This window comes from Diadema antillarum, unplaced genomic scaffold (assembly GCF_040938485.1).
Source record: "Diadema antillarum isolate AM-2024a unplaced genomic scaffold, OU_Dant_1.0 seq00000697_RagTag, whole genome shotgun sequence".
Taxonomy (NCBI): domain Eukaryota; kingdom Metazoa; phylum Echinodermata; class Echinoidea; order Diadematoida; family Diadematidae; genus Diadema; species Diadema antillarum.
The window spans coordinates 1206944-1221489 of NW_027271602.1; the positions used below are offsets into that span (position 1 = coordinate 1206944).

The 14546-nt window shown below is 41.9% G+C and overlaps 1 protein-coding gene across 1 annotated transcript in view; it reads right to left on the bottom strand.

The window, feature by feature from the left end:
* Positions 1–14546, bottom strand: part of LOC139737635 (5'-3' exonuclease PLD3-like) — a 108586-nt gene that overhangs the window by 14346 nt on the left and 79694 nt on the right. Inside the window, exon 7 of the mRNA XM_071648309.1 lies at positions 510–672. Coding sequence (XP_071504410.1) covers positions 510–672 — 163 coding nt within the window. The remainder of the gene's footprint in view (positions 1–509; positions 673–14546) is intronic.

Here is a 14546-nt window from a genome sequence, read left to right on the forward strand (position 1 = left end):
ACCTTAGCTGTGACCATTGACCTTGTGGTGACCTTCAATTCCCCAAGGGACATCTACCATCCAAGTTTGGTCACAAACAGACGTATACAACAAAAGTTATGAGCCATAATCAAAACGCGCCGAAAAATTTAACATTGGGCCCTAAAGTTCATTGACCCCTGCCTGTGACCTTTGACCTTGAGGTGACCATCATGTTTGGTAAAGTGTGTAACTTTGTATAACCACTCTTTGATTGAAATTGAAATCCTCAGTAAAGAGTTATTCAAGTTTTTGTATAGTTACGGATGGACGATGAACGGACAACGGACGGAAGGACGGACGACGGATGGACAGACGCCGCAGGCAATCCCTTAGTCTCCCCTCACCTCTGGTGGGCTCGACAAAAACAAAAGTTTGCTCGTTTTGAAAGCTCCTAAATCCAAAAATGAAGCTTCATTATTTCAAAGGATTGTTGATTCGAAAGTGAGGTAAGTTTCGAACCAGGGAAAAAGAATTGGAAGAACACACACCACATGGATGTTAAATCTGCCATCAACTCCTAGCTCAGCAAGAGACTTCAAGAAGACCAGCATGTCTTGACTGGTGTGGTTCCAGTAGCTCCCAAGCAGAGAAACATTGATCTTGCGATTGAAGGCAACCTCACGCAGCTTCGCATCAATTATGTCCCAATACCTGCATGCCAAACAAAGTTGCACATTTCAAATTCTCATACTTTTGTTCACATCCTTTTCAGCATTTCAGAACGACAGTCCATATAACATTTATTGTAGTATGCCATGGTTGTGGTATTGAAGTTTCAGTTATTATTAGATGTGATATGGAAGTGGAATCTAATGCTACATTTACACCAAGACCACAGCAGCCTCATTTACCCCAAATGTAGTGCACCATTGTATCTTTACCATATTTTTCTCCGTGTTCAAGTTTTGTCAGGTCTTGCTAACAGCTCTCATGGTCTGTCATAGTATCTGTGATGGATTGTGGGAATAAGGGGCTGCTACGTGTATGTCCCAGAGGTCGAAAGAGGTTGAAAGGTGTGCTACAGTTTCATTCAGTGTCCACCACATATATAAGTACATTCCCTCCCAGCCTGTCATCAATGCACTATCTCATATCACCAAATAAACTCTATCACTTCTGGTTCTTAAGATCTTTAAAGACTCCTTACTTTGGGGGCTATGGGACCCCCTGGGGTGGGGGGGGGGCATGATATCCATTTGTACAAATTGAGATCTTATCCTCTTGGGAATCTACCTGCCTACCGGTAAGTTTTTCAATTTAATCTTTATTTCTGATTCAGTATATAGATATGAAATCCATGTGAATATGAGCAAATTGTACAAAAGTGTAGATATAAAACAATGAAAAACATTGACAAAACAAGGAAAGATTATGCAAAAAAAAAAAAAAAACATGGGGAAAACAGAAGCATAGGCACATAAAAACACAAGCTCATTAACATCGTTTGTGCAGTTGATCAGAAAATGGTATGTGCATAGAAAGTCAAAAAATCATTATCAAGAAATAATACACATGTATGTACCAAATAAATCATGACAAAAAATATACTCTAAACTAGAAATGTCGCTATGGTGACTGGTATGCCTCCGCCATAATAATAATAATAATAATAATAGTGAGACTCTTGTAGAGCGCACATTTCTACCTAAAAAAGATACTCAAGGCGCTATAGAACAGAGTACATATTGTGTCACGTTACAACAGTATCACAGAAAATAATAAGACAATAAACCAACAAACAATATATATGTACACATACATTACATACAGGCATACAATATTGTCAATTCAAATTAAAAATATACGTCTTGAGATTCTTTTTGAAACTATCAATGGAAGATGCTTCTCTAAGAGATTTTGGTAGGCCATTCCATAGTTTTGGGCCCATATATGAAAAAGCCCGATCCCCCCAATTATGCTTGATTCGAGGTACCTGTAATTTTAGCGAGTTTGATGAACGTAGATTACGTGGTGGTTGGTGAAGATGAAGAGTATTTTGAAGGTAGACAGGGGCAATTTTGCGCAATGTACGGTAAACAAGAAGAAGAATCTTGAAGTTAATACGTTTTTCAACAGGAAGCCAGTGTAGGGACCGAAGTATTGGGCTAGTATGCACAGTTTTCTTCTTGAAAGTAAGTAATCTAGCGGCACAATTCTGAAGACGTTGCAGTTTACTGAGTTCTTTTTGTGGAAGACTGCAAAACAGAGAATTGCAGAAATCTAGACGAGACGAAATAAGAGCATGCATCAGTTTTTCTGCTGCTGATCTAGTTAAATATCTCCGAATTGAGCCCAGGTTACGCAAATGAAATCTTACAGATTGGGATACATATGAAATGTGGTCTTTGAATGTCAGATTTGCATCATAAACAACACCAAGATTACGAACTTTGTTCGAAGGCTTGATATTACTATTGCCGATTCTAACAAAACATGTATCAGAATTCACCTTAGACAACATCTGTTTGGATCCTATCAGAATAAATTCTGACTTACTGTCATTAAATTTGAGACCATTTCTTTCCATCCATGCCTTAACATCATCAATACATAATTCCAGTCGTTTTACAGCTTCAGTGAGTTCAGTCCTGGTTGGTGAAAAGGATACAAATATTTGTATATCATCTGCATAACAGTGATACTGAATGTCGTGTCTTTCAAAAATGTGTCTAATCCTTGAAAGATATAGTGAGAATAGAAGTGGTCCACCTACAGACCCTTGCGGGACTCCGCAAGTAAGTGCAGCCAGATCAGAGTTACTGTCATTGATCTTAACATATTGTGAACGGCTGGCAAGGTAAGATTGAAACCACTCTAATGCAAGTCCTGTGACACCAACAGATCTGAGAGTCTGGGTGAGAATGGAATGGTCAACAGTATCAAAAGCTGCCGACATATCAAGTAAAACAACAGCAGTGATATTCCCAGCATCCATTTGTCTCAAACATTGATCAGTTAGGTCAGTAAGTAATGTCTCTACACTATGATCAGGGCGATACGCTGATTGGTGGCTATCAAGAAAATCATTCTCCTGCAAGTAGTCTCGTAGGCGTGAAAAGGAAACACGTTCCATAACTTTGCTAACAAATGGCAGGTTTGAAATTGGTCGATAATTGTTTAACATGTTCTTATCTAAATGAGGTCTTTTGAGGGTTGGAAATATCACCGCTGTTTTCAATTCATTTGGCACAACACCTGCTGCAAAACTGCCATTTATTATGCTCGTAATGGCAGGGGCAGTCACTGATACACATTTTTTTATCAGATCCGTACAAAAAGGGTCTAATTCACATGACTTATTTGGAGACTTCATAATCATATTCTTAACCTCAGTTACAGAGGTTGGATTTAGTGAGTCTAATTTTGAAGTAGTTGCAACTTCAGCTTCACTTTTAACCACACTGACACATGGTAAGGATAAGCGTATATTCGCTATCTTATCAACGAAAAACCGATTAAACTCGTTAGCCAACTCTTTGTCAGAATCATGCTCGGGTAGAGGGGATTTCTGTTTTCTGCCAAGAAGCTTGTTTACAACCTGAAAGAGTTTCTTCGTGTCTTTACCACAGTCATTAACTTGTTTAGAGTGATATTCAGTTTTCGCTTTCCTGAGTAGTGAACGGACATACTGACGTTGTTTACAATACAACTGCCTATCAATCTCTAACAACGATTTCCTCCATTTTCTTTCTAATTGCCTTCGACGCAGTTTCGCACTTGCAATTTCTTCATTGTACCATTGAGTGTTTGGGCGAAGGGTAATACAGCGCTTCTGGATAGGGGCGTACTTGTCCAGAACCATCGACAAAGTAGAGTTATAATTGCTAATAGCTTTTTCAACATTTTCAGCACTTGAGCAAATAAAAGGCAGAGATTCCATCATCGGATCTTCACGCAGCATACCAACGTTGATTGATCGCACTTTCCGGGTTGATATCATTTTCTTGTAGGAGATTTTGACAGGAGTGTTGATTTCACACATTATGGCAGCGTGGTCAGAGATGCCCTCACAGACCCTGATATTTTGGACGGTTGTCACATCATCTTGCCTTGTCATGAGCAAATCAAGTATATGCCCTCGGGAATGGGTGGCTTCTTGTATATGCTGCTGAAGATTATGACTAGCCATCAGATCTGTGAACTTCTTGGTATTAGGCGAAGGTAGATCCATCTGAATGTTGAAATCACCTGATACTATGAGGTCACTTCTCCGTGGAAGTTGTTCATCCAGAAGAGTAGAAAATTCTTCAAGGAATTCATTGAATTGGTTTGGATTAGGAGGTCTATATACTATCATTAGGTGAACATTCCTTGTCTTATGCAGAATTTCAATCTGGATCAACTCGAAGGTGTTATAGTTGCATGAAGAGCTGATGATTTCATGTTCCAGATTGCTCCGGATGAGTACTGCAACACCGCCGCCTCTCTTGTGCTTACGTGGAACATGTCGGAATAAAAATCCACTTGGAGTAAGAAGACCAACCGTAGCAACATCATCTGGCGACAGCCACGTTTCGCATACACCAATGACATGAAGATCATTCTCAGTTGCAAAATCAATGAAATCCGCAGGTTTATTTTTCAGTGATCTTGCATTCATCATGCAGAAGGAGATATTCTTTGTTGACTGAGGACGCTGAAATTTTTTCTCATGACATTGCTCAGTACTTTGCTTTGCTGTGGAATTGGATGTACTAGAGGCAGGAGAACTTGTCTGCTGGTGAGTCATATAGTGCCTATTCAATCTGTTTATACTTTTTCCTCCACAATAAGGCTTTCCTTTCCTTGTAATACCGAGACCAGTTATTATATCCAAAATATTATCATCCAGTTTACACCATTTTCCTGTGGTAGAAGGTGCTAACGATCGCAGGGTGTTGCAGTCATAGGTTTGGCGGGCAGTAGGTGTAGGTAATTCACTCGGCGTATACCTTCTATCAAGGGGCCCAGGATTAGGACTGACATCTCCTGATAAGAGGAGTAAGATGCGATGGGCTGCTATAGAGTTACTGTAATAAGGAATTGCAGCTCCGCAGTATTTTTGTCTCACGGTATGTGTACGCGCATTGCATAGAGATAAGCGTGCATGAAGTACAAGGTTTCCATGTTCAATGCATATGCATCTTTCTCTCAAAAGAAGAGCAAAGAATACAAATGCTAAACAGCTAGTTAACTCCATGTGTATCAGAGTGGCTCGTTAAAAGTGTCGACGTAATAGTAGGACCATTGTCTTCCTCAGGGTATGACTTGATGACGTCACAACAGAATCAGTAGCTGCTGTCGTTGCTAAGATGTTGATAACGCGGGTTGAGAAGGGAAGTAATGCTGTTGCGCAGGTTGTTATAGGTGACAGACGCAATGGAGACAACAAAAATATGCGTAGAGATGGTCCACACCATGGAGTGTTGTTATAGGAGACAGGTGAAGGGGTTGCTACAGGAGACAGACGCAGTGAAGATAACAGAAAGATGCGTAAAATCGTCACACACACGGATATGATACCAGAATATAGTTCAAATTTCAGTAGAGCAAGTGCAACTTCCGCGTAAAGCCAGTGACGTCACAATGAACTCAGTTAGTTAATATTGCGTGATTCTGCCGGTTACGCGCTCAGGGCATGCGCAAGTTTGTTATGAATCAACGCGATAATGTAGAGCTAGGACCAAAAGATCGACGAAAATCAAACATAAAACACGTGACTTACGAAAATCAGACAGGATACATTAACAGTCAATGATTCCTTGTTGAAGAGGATCACTTCCACTTTCCAAAGATATAAAAATGACAGCACAGATCCAGTAAATGATGATCCAGTAAATAATGCATCCATGGTTTTCCTTATAGGTCTATAGCACAATGTCTTGACAATGTGTGATGACAGTTTCACATAGTTAACATTGACCCCTGCCTGTGACCTTTGACCATGTGGTGACCATCAACCCCCCAAGGTACATCTACCATCCAAGTTTGGTCACAAATAGACTTACGGATCAAAAGTTATGACCCATAATCAAAACGCGCCCTAAAAACTTGACATCGGGCCCTTAAAGTTCATTGACCCCTGTCTGTGACCTTTGACCTTGTGATGACGATGGACGACGGACAGACAGACGCCGCAGGTGATCCCTTAATCTCCCCTCACCTCCGGTGGGCTGGACAAAAACTGACCAGAATGAATATTATTTATTAGTGGAAAATTGAGCAAAGAAAATGGGATTCCATCACGATTCGAACCCGAGACCTCCGGATTACCAGCCCGGTGCTCTACCGACTGAGCTATAGAAAGCCCTGGTTCAGTGTTCGTCCCAGAAACCCTAAATTCTCAATGCTCGAATGGTCAGAAGCTATAGCAGTGTGTTTGTGTGTGTGACACACACGTACACACTTGAACTTGGCATAAACCCGAAGGATAATTCAACTTGGGGATAAATGCGAGGGACCGAAGTGATGCAGCTTTTTGAGTATGTAACAAACGCAAACAGAAAAACTGACCAGAATGAAATATTATTTATTAGTGGAAAATTGAGCAAAGAAAATGTGATTCCATTAGAATTCGAACCCGAGACCTCCGGATTACCAGCCCGGTGCTCTACCGACTAAGCTAGAGAAAGCCCTAGTTCAGTGTTCGTCCCAGAAACCCTATCATGGTGTGTACGTGTGTGTCACACACAAACACACTGCTATAGCTTCTGACCATTCGAGCATTGAGAATCTAGGGTTCAAGAAAATATCTTCATGCATTGCACAGATATGGGGGGAAATAGTGAAATTTTGAACATTTGACCATGACCTTTTGACCTTTGACCTTGAGCATGTGCACCCAAAAGTTGATAGACACAACTCATACATATACATGCCAAGTTTCATTAGGATACCTCTAATGTTTTTTTAGATATGCTGTCCACAAAATTGATTACGGATGGAAGGACGGACGGACAACCCGAAAACATAATGCTCCAGCGACACTTTGTGGCGGAGGCATAACAATATCATAAAAAACAGAAAGAAGACCCATAATCCCTATCAAAAATATAAATACTTACTAATAAACATTTTCTTATACTGTCTTTTGAAGATGTTATTAAACTGTATATTAAGTTTACTCAAACTAAAGTATTCCAAAAAAACAGGACCAGTATGACGTAACACATACAATTGTATATAGATTTGTCAGTTAAAAAAATGCCATCTCTGAAAATGATTTGACGATCTTGTAGAATAATAGTGTACATCAGAGTTTACACAAAACATATTTTGTAAATAAGGTGAGAGAGTTTTAGCATGATAACGTTGCATAAAAGAACATATCTGCATTTTATTCAAATCTTGCAATGTGTGTAATGATTTAAAAAGTTTCAATGTTGATGCTCTATAATCTGATTTTGTAAAAATTTGAATTGCTCTCTTTCAAAGTAAAAAAAGTCTTTGATCTTGGCAAGAACAAAATGAAATGATAATTCTTTGTGCTTTTTGTTACTTTCAGTTTCAGGAAAGAAGGTTTTCCTTTTGGCCAAGTAAAGATATGAAAAGTCAGAAATCTACTTGCCCCTTATGTCAGTAAAAAACAAGAGTGAGAGTGGAGACCTGATTAAAGAGAATACTGTATAACACAATAATTTTGCGGTATGAAATTTTGGCGAATTGGAGCCGACGGTCAGTTTCTTGGCATGGATGCTTCCTGCTGCGCTGGTCGATATGAAACGTGTAATAAAAAACACATGAATAAAAAAATGAAAAATCAGGGCGCTTGCACTCAGACTGGCTCAAGCCGTGTGTACTGTACACACGTGTTTACATACAGTCGAGGATACTAAGTATTCACAGCAGTAGTACAGCGTACAGTGGTACCAGCATGCACAAATGGGATCAGTTCCATTGCTTGAAAGGGGTAAACTGTTCATTCCTCCTGAGCGCACCTTGCACATGTGCACATTGTACTGGAAATAACGTATGCAGTAATAGTACTTAGCACGGACTTCTCTATTCAGCTCAAACATCGCTACTACAACAGTGGGAGCTGCCAAGCCAAAACAGCGAGGGCCGGGTGTACAATGCAAGTCAGCGTACTGTACAGTGTACGGTGTACAGCATCGTATTGGCTTTCAGTGCATGCATCATGATGTGTATGTAGACAAAAACTTTCACGTGCATTTCAATTTCCCGAATCTTGGCTCTCGCGAAATTTGTGAAATTAAAATGCATGTGAACATTCCTCATTTTACAGTATCATCCTTTTCTTAATCTAACAACAAAGCATTTTTGACACACCTAGGTCAAGATCATGTCAAAAATAAAGTTATTTTGTTCTTATCTACATCAATACCAAGCTTGACTAAATCATGTACATTCTTTTAAACATTAAAGAGGAAAAATCTTAGATTTAACCTTGACCTTTGACCAGGCTGAAAACGAAGAGCCTCTAGCATTACTTCATGTGGGTGGAAATGATATGAGCTACAATCGTACATATATTCAGCCACTACAAAGTCAGACCGAGATGGGTATTGAAGTAAATCAAGCTTGGATGTCACCTTGGCAGCCTTGGGCAATTGGTATCTTATTAGTCTAACTAAACTGGACAGCAAAAGAAAGTACCCACTTCTTTCAAAGGCTGCACACAAAAATTCACCACCTAGAAATAAACAATTTTTGTACACAGGTATGCTGCAATATCCATTAGTAATCCCATACCCAATAGCAAGTGATTATCTTTATTACAAAGAAAAAAATAATGTGCACCCCATCTTGGTCACTGAATCAAAAGTAACAAAATGTAACAGAATGAGCCTTACAAGCCTTACAAGACATGGCATAATTTTCCTAAAGCCTAGCTCACACCTTTGCGTTTCGAGCTTGCGTTCAGCTGCGTATTGCCCGAACGCAGTCTAACGCAGCCCAACGCAGCGCTACGCAATGAAACGAGCTAATACGAGGTTAATACGCAGACTAACGCAGAGGCTTTGCGTTCTAGCTCGCTAGTTTGAAATTTTTTCAAACATCCGCAACTGAACGCAAGATCAAAATTCATACGAGCTAAGACGAGGGACAACCAGCCAGTGCGGGCAAGGACGAGCAAGGGCGAGCGACAACGAGCTGCTAAACGCAGGCCAACGCAGCTTTACTTTGAACTGCGTTTCACTGCGTATGGTTACGATACCTGCTCGCTTCACCTCGACTTACCTCGCTTTTGTTCGCGTTACCTCGCTTTACCTCACTCTACTCCTAGTACTCTGCTCGCATTAGCAAGGACCGTTGCGGATGTAACCTCGCTTCATTGCGAATCTAGCTCGTCCATCGCTCGCTCCCCCTCGTTCATCCCCGCCTTACCTCGTTCCTCCTCGATCCTGTTCGATGCTGCTCGCTTTAGCTTGCTATGACTGCGTATACATCTGTTCATACAAAATTTAGTTCGATTTAATTAGAATTCACTTAGTTGACTAAGAAACACAATATGCTTATCAAATCATGAAGCTTTTGGAGTGATTGTGTGCTTTCAGCAACATCAGATTCAAACATATCAGTTTCTAAAGACACCTCAAACTGAGTTTCCCGCTGTTATTGTAGGTTTTGTGGAAAATCTTTTTTTTTTTCTCAGAATTGTATTACCACACAATGTATATTGCTGAAAAGTATTTTTTTTAACACAGTAATATGCTCTGTTTAGTCCTCAACAACTGCAGGTAATGAGCAAGGTTGTCATTCCTGTTATAGTGACCGTAGGCAAGCCATTTTGAAATAACCTGTAGTGAAAATAGTGTCCTGACCCAAAGCGACATTAAGGGTGACCCTATAAGGAAAAGTTGACTTCAGACCATGAAAACAACATTCAGAATCGATTTCATTGACCCAGAAAAGCTATAATACAGATTTAGAAAATTATTGTTAAATGTTTACCTTTTTAAACAATGGAAGTGACTTTTGAATTTCAGATGGCGGCCATACTGGATTATAAATTGAAATACACTAGTATGCTTTTGGCAACACGTGTACCAAATTTATTGCTTTTTTAAGAATTTGAACCAAAAGGTCATTGTGCCCCCCCCCCCCCCCCCGTAACTGTAAAATGTCAACATTTTTATACCAGTGAAGCTCTCTACGAGCTTATACGCAGCAGGGCGAATTGATACGCAGCGGATCGAGCCGGAACGAGTAACAGTCGAGTGGATGAGCAGTGAAATGAGGAGAAGCGAGCTGCTACGAGCTAGTGCGAAATGCCAGCGAGCAACGAACGAGTGGCGAACGAGGTACAAGCGCAACGGGGCGAGCAATCTTCGTACTGAATCGTACTGTTACGAGCAAAAGCGAGCTGGAGCGAGGTGAAAAGCAAACTAAGGCAACCGTAGGCAACCGTTTTGTACAAAATATACGAGCTACAACGCAACAATGTGACTGCTACAAAATATTTTGCCGCGGAGTGCTGCGTTAGGCTGCTTTAAGGCTGCGTTCGACTGATGCAGCTATACGCACCTAAAACCGCAAAGGTGTGAGCTGGGCTTAATGGAAGCTTGCTTAGACCAGAGTAAAGTAATGTCCAGTCTAAAGAGCTAACTGATTTTATCCTGAGAATTAGCATAATCAGGAAGGATAGCATCCCTAAATACAGAATACACTCATTAACATCATTTTGACAAAACAGGTGTTCACTTTGGCATAGTGGTTGTTTAAACATGTTATCTGTTCAGTGGCCATTTTTGCATGGTGGAAAGTGCTGTTGTGTGGGACTTTTGATTCAATGACCAAGATGCTATGCATGTCAAGTTCTTCTTTGTTATGGAGACATTCACTTGCTTAAGTGCATGTGATAAGTAAGGGGCATTGTAGCACACCTGTACATACAAAAATTGTATATTTCTAGGGGGTAAATTTTTGTGTGCGGCCTTTGACAGAAGTGGATACTTTCTTTTGCTGTCCAGTGTAGAAAAGCACTCAGAGAGCGCAGACCTCCGCCAAGCATGCAGCCTATTTCCACCACTGATCTTGTTCTTCCATAGCGATATCATACGTACACACAGCATTGGTGCACTGAAAGTCGCCCCATTTCCCAACATAGAAGCCTTTGTTACATCATAACACACATGATAAGTTGCTCCTCATCTGGTACGGTACGTAATACGTAGTACAAACTTTGTTCTTAGCAATAATTTCAAGTCTGGCAGTACAAGGCATACATCTGTCTACTGATATTATTAAACATTTTGTAAGAAATACAAGCTGTGAAGTGTAATACAAAATCGAATGTATTATACTGTACAAGTATAAAATCGTCACTGAGTAAAGTTTATACGGTGCCAAATGAAAATGTTATTCTTTTGACTTTTATCTTCCTCTCTATTATTTTTTATCTGTCTGCTTGGTTAATTATCTGCTTGGTTGATTATGGGCTGATGAGCTGCCAGGCAGCCAACGGCCATGGTGAAAGAGACCAAGTCGGATTCAATGACCAATAGTTGTTAGACTCTTCAGGGCGCGCCACTCCATATTCTGTGGACAGCGGTCGAAGGTTACAGCTATAATCCATATATCAGGGGAGGTAGGCCTCTTCAGCCCAGTTAAGCAACCTGCATACAAGAAGGACACTCCGATGTAAAACCTACGACTCAAGAACCTCGCTGCTACGTCCTAGCTTGCTTGGCTACAGCACACGAACCTTGGGTCTTGGGGCCTAGAAAACGTGGCCTAACCAAAGCTCGTCTCCTCTGACCTAGTTGGTTAACCGCGGCCAACGGGCATCTTCCAAGCGGTTGAACAAAACAGAACAAAAAGGTCACACCTCCTTCAAAAGGTGTACACAAACTGAAGTTAGCATGTTGGAACGTCAGAACAATGTTGGACACGGACGGCCACAGACCTGAACGGCGGTCCGCCCTCATCGCTCATGAGCTCTCCAGACTTGACATAGACATAGCTGCTCTCAGCGAAGACCGCCTTGCAGATGAAGGTAATCTCCGAGAACATGGTGCGGGCTACACACTCTACTGGTCTGGGAAACCTCGGTGTGAACGACGTCTATCAGGAGTTGGTTTTATGGTCAAGAATTCCATCGCCTCCAGGCTCGAAAACCTTCCTACAGGCCACTCTGACCGGATTATGTCCATGCGTCTCTCCCTTCGCAATGGTCAATATATCACTCTGTTCAGTGTCTATGCCCCAACCCTTCAGGCGGAACCAGCCAAAAAGGATAAGCTCTACACTGATTTGCGCATCTTCTCCCAACAAGTTCGGGAAGACGACAAGGTTATCATCCTTGGTGACTTCAACGCCCGCGTTGGGAAAGACTCAGAACCCTGGTCAGGAATCCTTGGTAAACATGGCGTCGGAAAGTGCAACGACAACGGATGCCTCCTGCTGGAGTTCTGCACAGAACAACAGCTAGTCATCACAAACACCCTTTTCCAGCAGAGGGACAGTTTAAAGACTACCTGGATGCACCCCCGGTCCAAGCACTGGCATCTACTGGACTACATTCTGGTTCGCAGGAGAGACCAACGTGACGTGTTTCACACCAGAGTTATGCCCAGTTCTGAATGCCACACTGATCATCGGCTTGTTCGCTGCAAGTTAAACCTTCATTTCAAGCCTAAGCTGAAATACAGAGGGGCCCATCAGAAGAAATTCAATGTTGCTTACCTGCAGTCAGCTGAAGTGAGATGTAATTTTCAGACGAATCTCCAAACAAGGCTTGAAGATGAAAACCAATTCAAGGACATTTCTCCTGAAGTCTTTTGGGCTAGGATGAAATCAGCCATACAACATTCCTCCAAAGAGGTATTAGGACTCTCCTCCAGGAAGAACAAGGATTGGTTTGATGAAAGCAATCAGGAAATCAAAAAGCTACTTGCTAAGAAGCGATCTGCCCACCAGGCTCATCTCACGAATCCATCCTGTCCAGTGAAAAAAAGTGCCTTCCGTCTTGCATGCAGTCACCTCCAGCGCAAACTTCGAGAGATCAAGAATGAGTGGTGGACAAACCTTGCCAAACAAACTCAACTTTGTGCCGACACTGGCGACCTGAAGGGTTTTTATGAGGCACTGAAGAGTGTCTATGGTCCCTCACACCAAGTTCAAAGTCCTCTTCGTAGCGCAGACGGCAAAGTTCTCCTCAACGACAAGACCTCCATCCTCACCCGATGGTCAGAGCACTTTCAGTCGCTCTTCAGTGCCAACCGCATAGTACAAGAATCTGCCCTGCTCCAGATTCCCCAACAGCTCTTTAAACCTGAGCTGGATGAATTCCCTACCCTCGAGGAGACACTAAAAGCGATTGAACAAATGAAAATCGGCAAAGCAGCAGGTGTGGATGGAATTCCCCCAGAGGTATGGAAGGCTGGTGGAAAAGCCCTACACATCAAGCTTCACGAGTTCTTCACGCTTTGCTGGAACCAAGGCCAACTACCTCAAGATCTTCGGGATGCAATTATCATCACCCTGTACAAAAACAGAGGAGAGAAATCAGAGTGCACCAACTACAGAGGAATCACTCTGCTTTCCATTGCGGGAAAAATCCTTGCTCGAATTCTTCTCAATAGACTAACGCCTAGTGTCGCAGAAAGTGTTCTCCCAGAATCTCAGTGTGGTTTTCGCGCAAACAGAGGAACTGTTGACATGGTCTTTGCCCTCAGACAGCTTCAGGAAAAGTGCAAGGAACAAAACAAGGGACTTTACATTACCTTTGTTGACCTAACCAAAGCCTTTGACACAGTGAGTAGGAAAGGACTCTGGTAAATTCTGGAGCGCCTTGGTTGTCCCCCGAAGTTCCTCAATATGATCATCCAACTGCATGAAAACCAGCAAGGCCGGGTTACGTATAACAGTGATTTCTCCGAACCCTTCCCAATTGACAACGGTGTAAAGCAAGGTTGTGTTCTTGCACCGACCCTGTTTACCATCTTCTTCAGTATGATGCTCAAACAAGCCATGGAAGAGTTCAATAATGAAGATGCTGTTTACATCCGGTACCGCACAGATGGCAGTCTATTTAATCTGAGACGTCTGCAAGCTCACACCAAGACGCATGAGCTACTCGTCCGTGAGCTACTCTTCGCAGATGATGCCGCTCTTGTTGCTCATTCAGAGTCTGCTCTCCAGTGCTTAACATCCTGCTTCGCAGTTACTGCTAAAGCATTTGGCCTTGAAGTAAGCCTGAAGAAAAGCGAGGTTCTTCATCAGCCGGCTCCTCGACAGGATTACCAGTCCCCCCACATCACCATAGGGCAAACAGAACTCAAAACAGTTGATCAATTTACTTATCTCGGCAGCACCATCACATCAAACGCAAGAGTCGACAAAGAAATTGACAACAGACTTGCTAAGGCAAGCAGCGCCTTTGGTAGACTGCACGACAGAGCCTGGAAAAACTAGAAATATCACTTAAGGTGATTAATACCCCCGCCCTGTGACGACAGTCTTACCCAAGGAATGATCTTTCCTTGATCTTCTGCCATTTAAATGCCGTTACCATGGCAATGCAGCTTCCGACACGTCCGAAAAATATGTCTTGCACATCTTCCCACCAAGACTATTGTGTG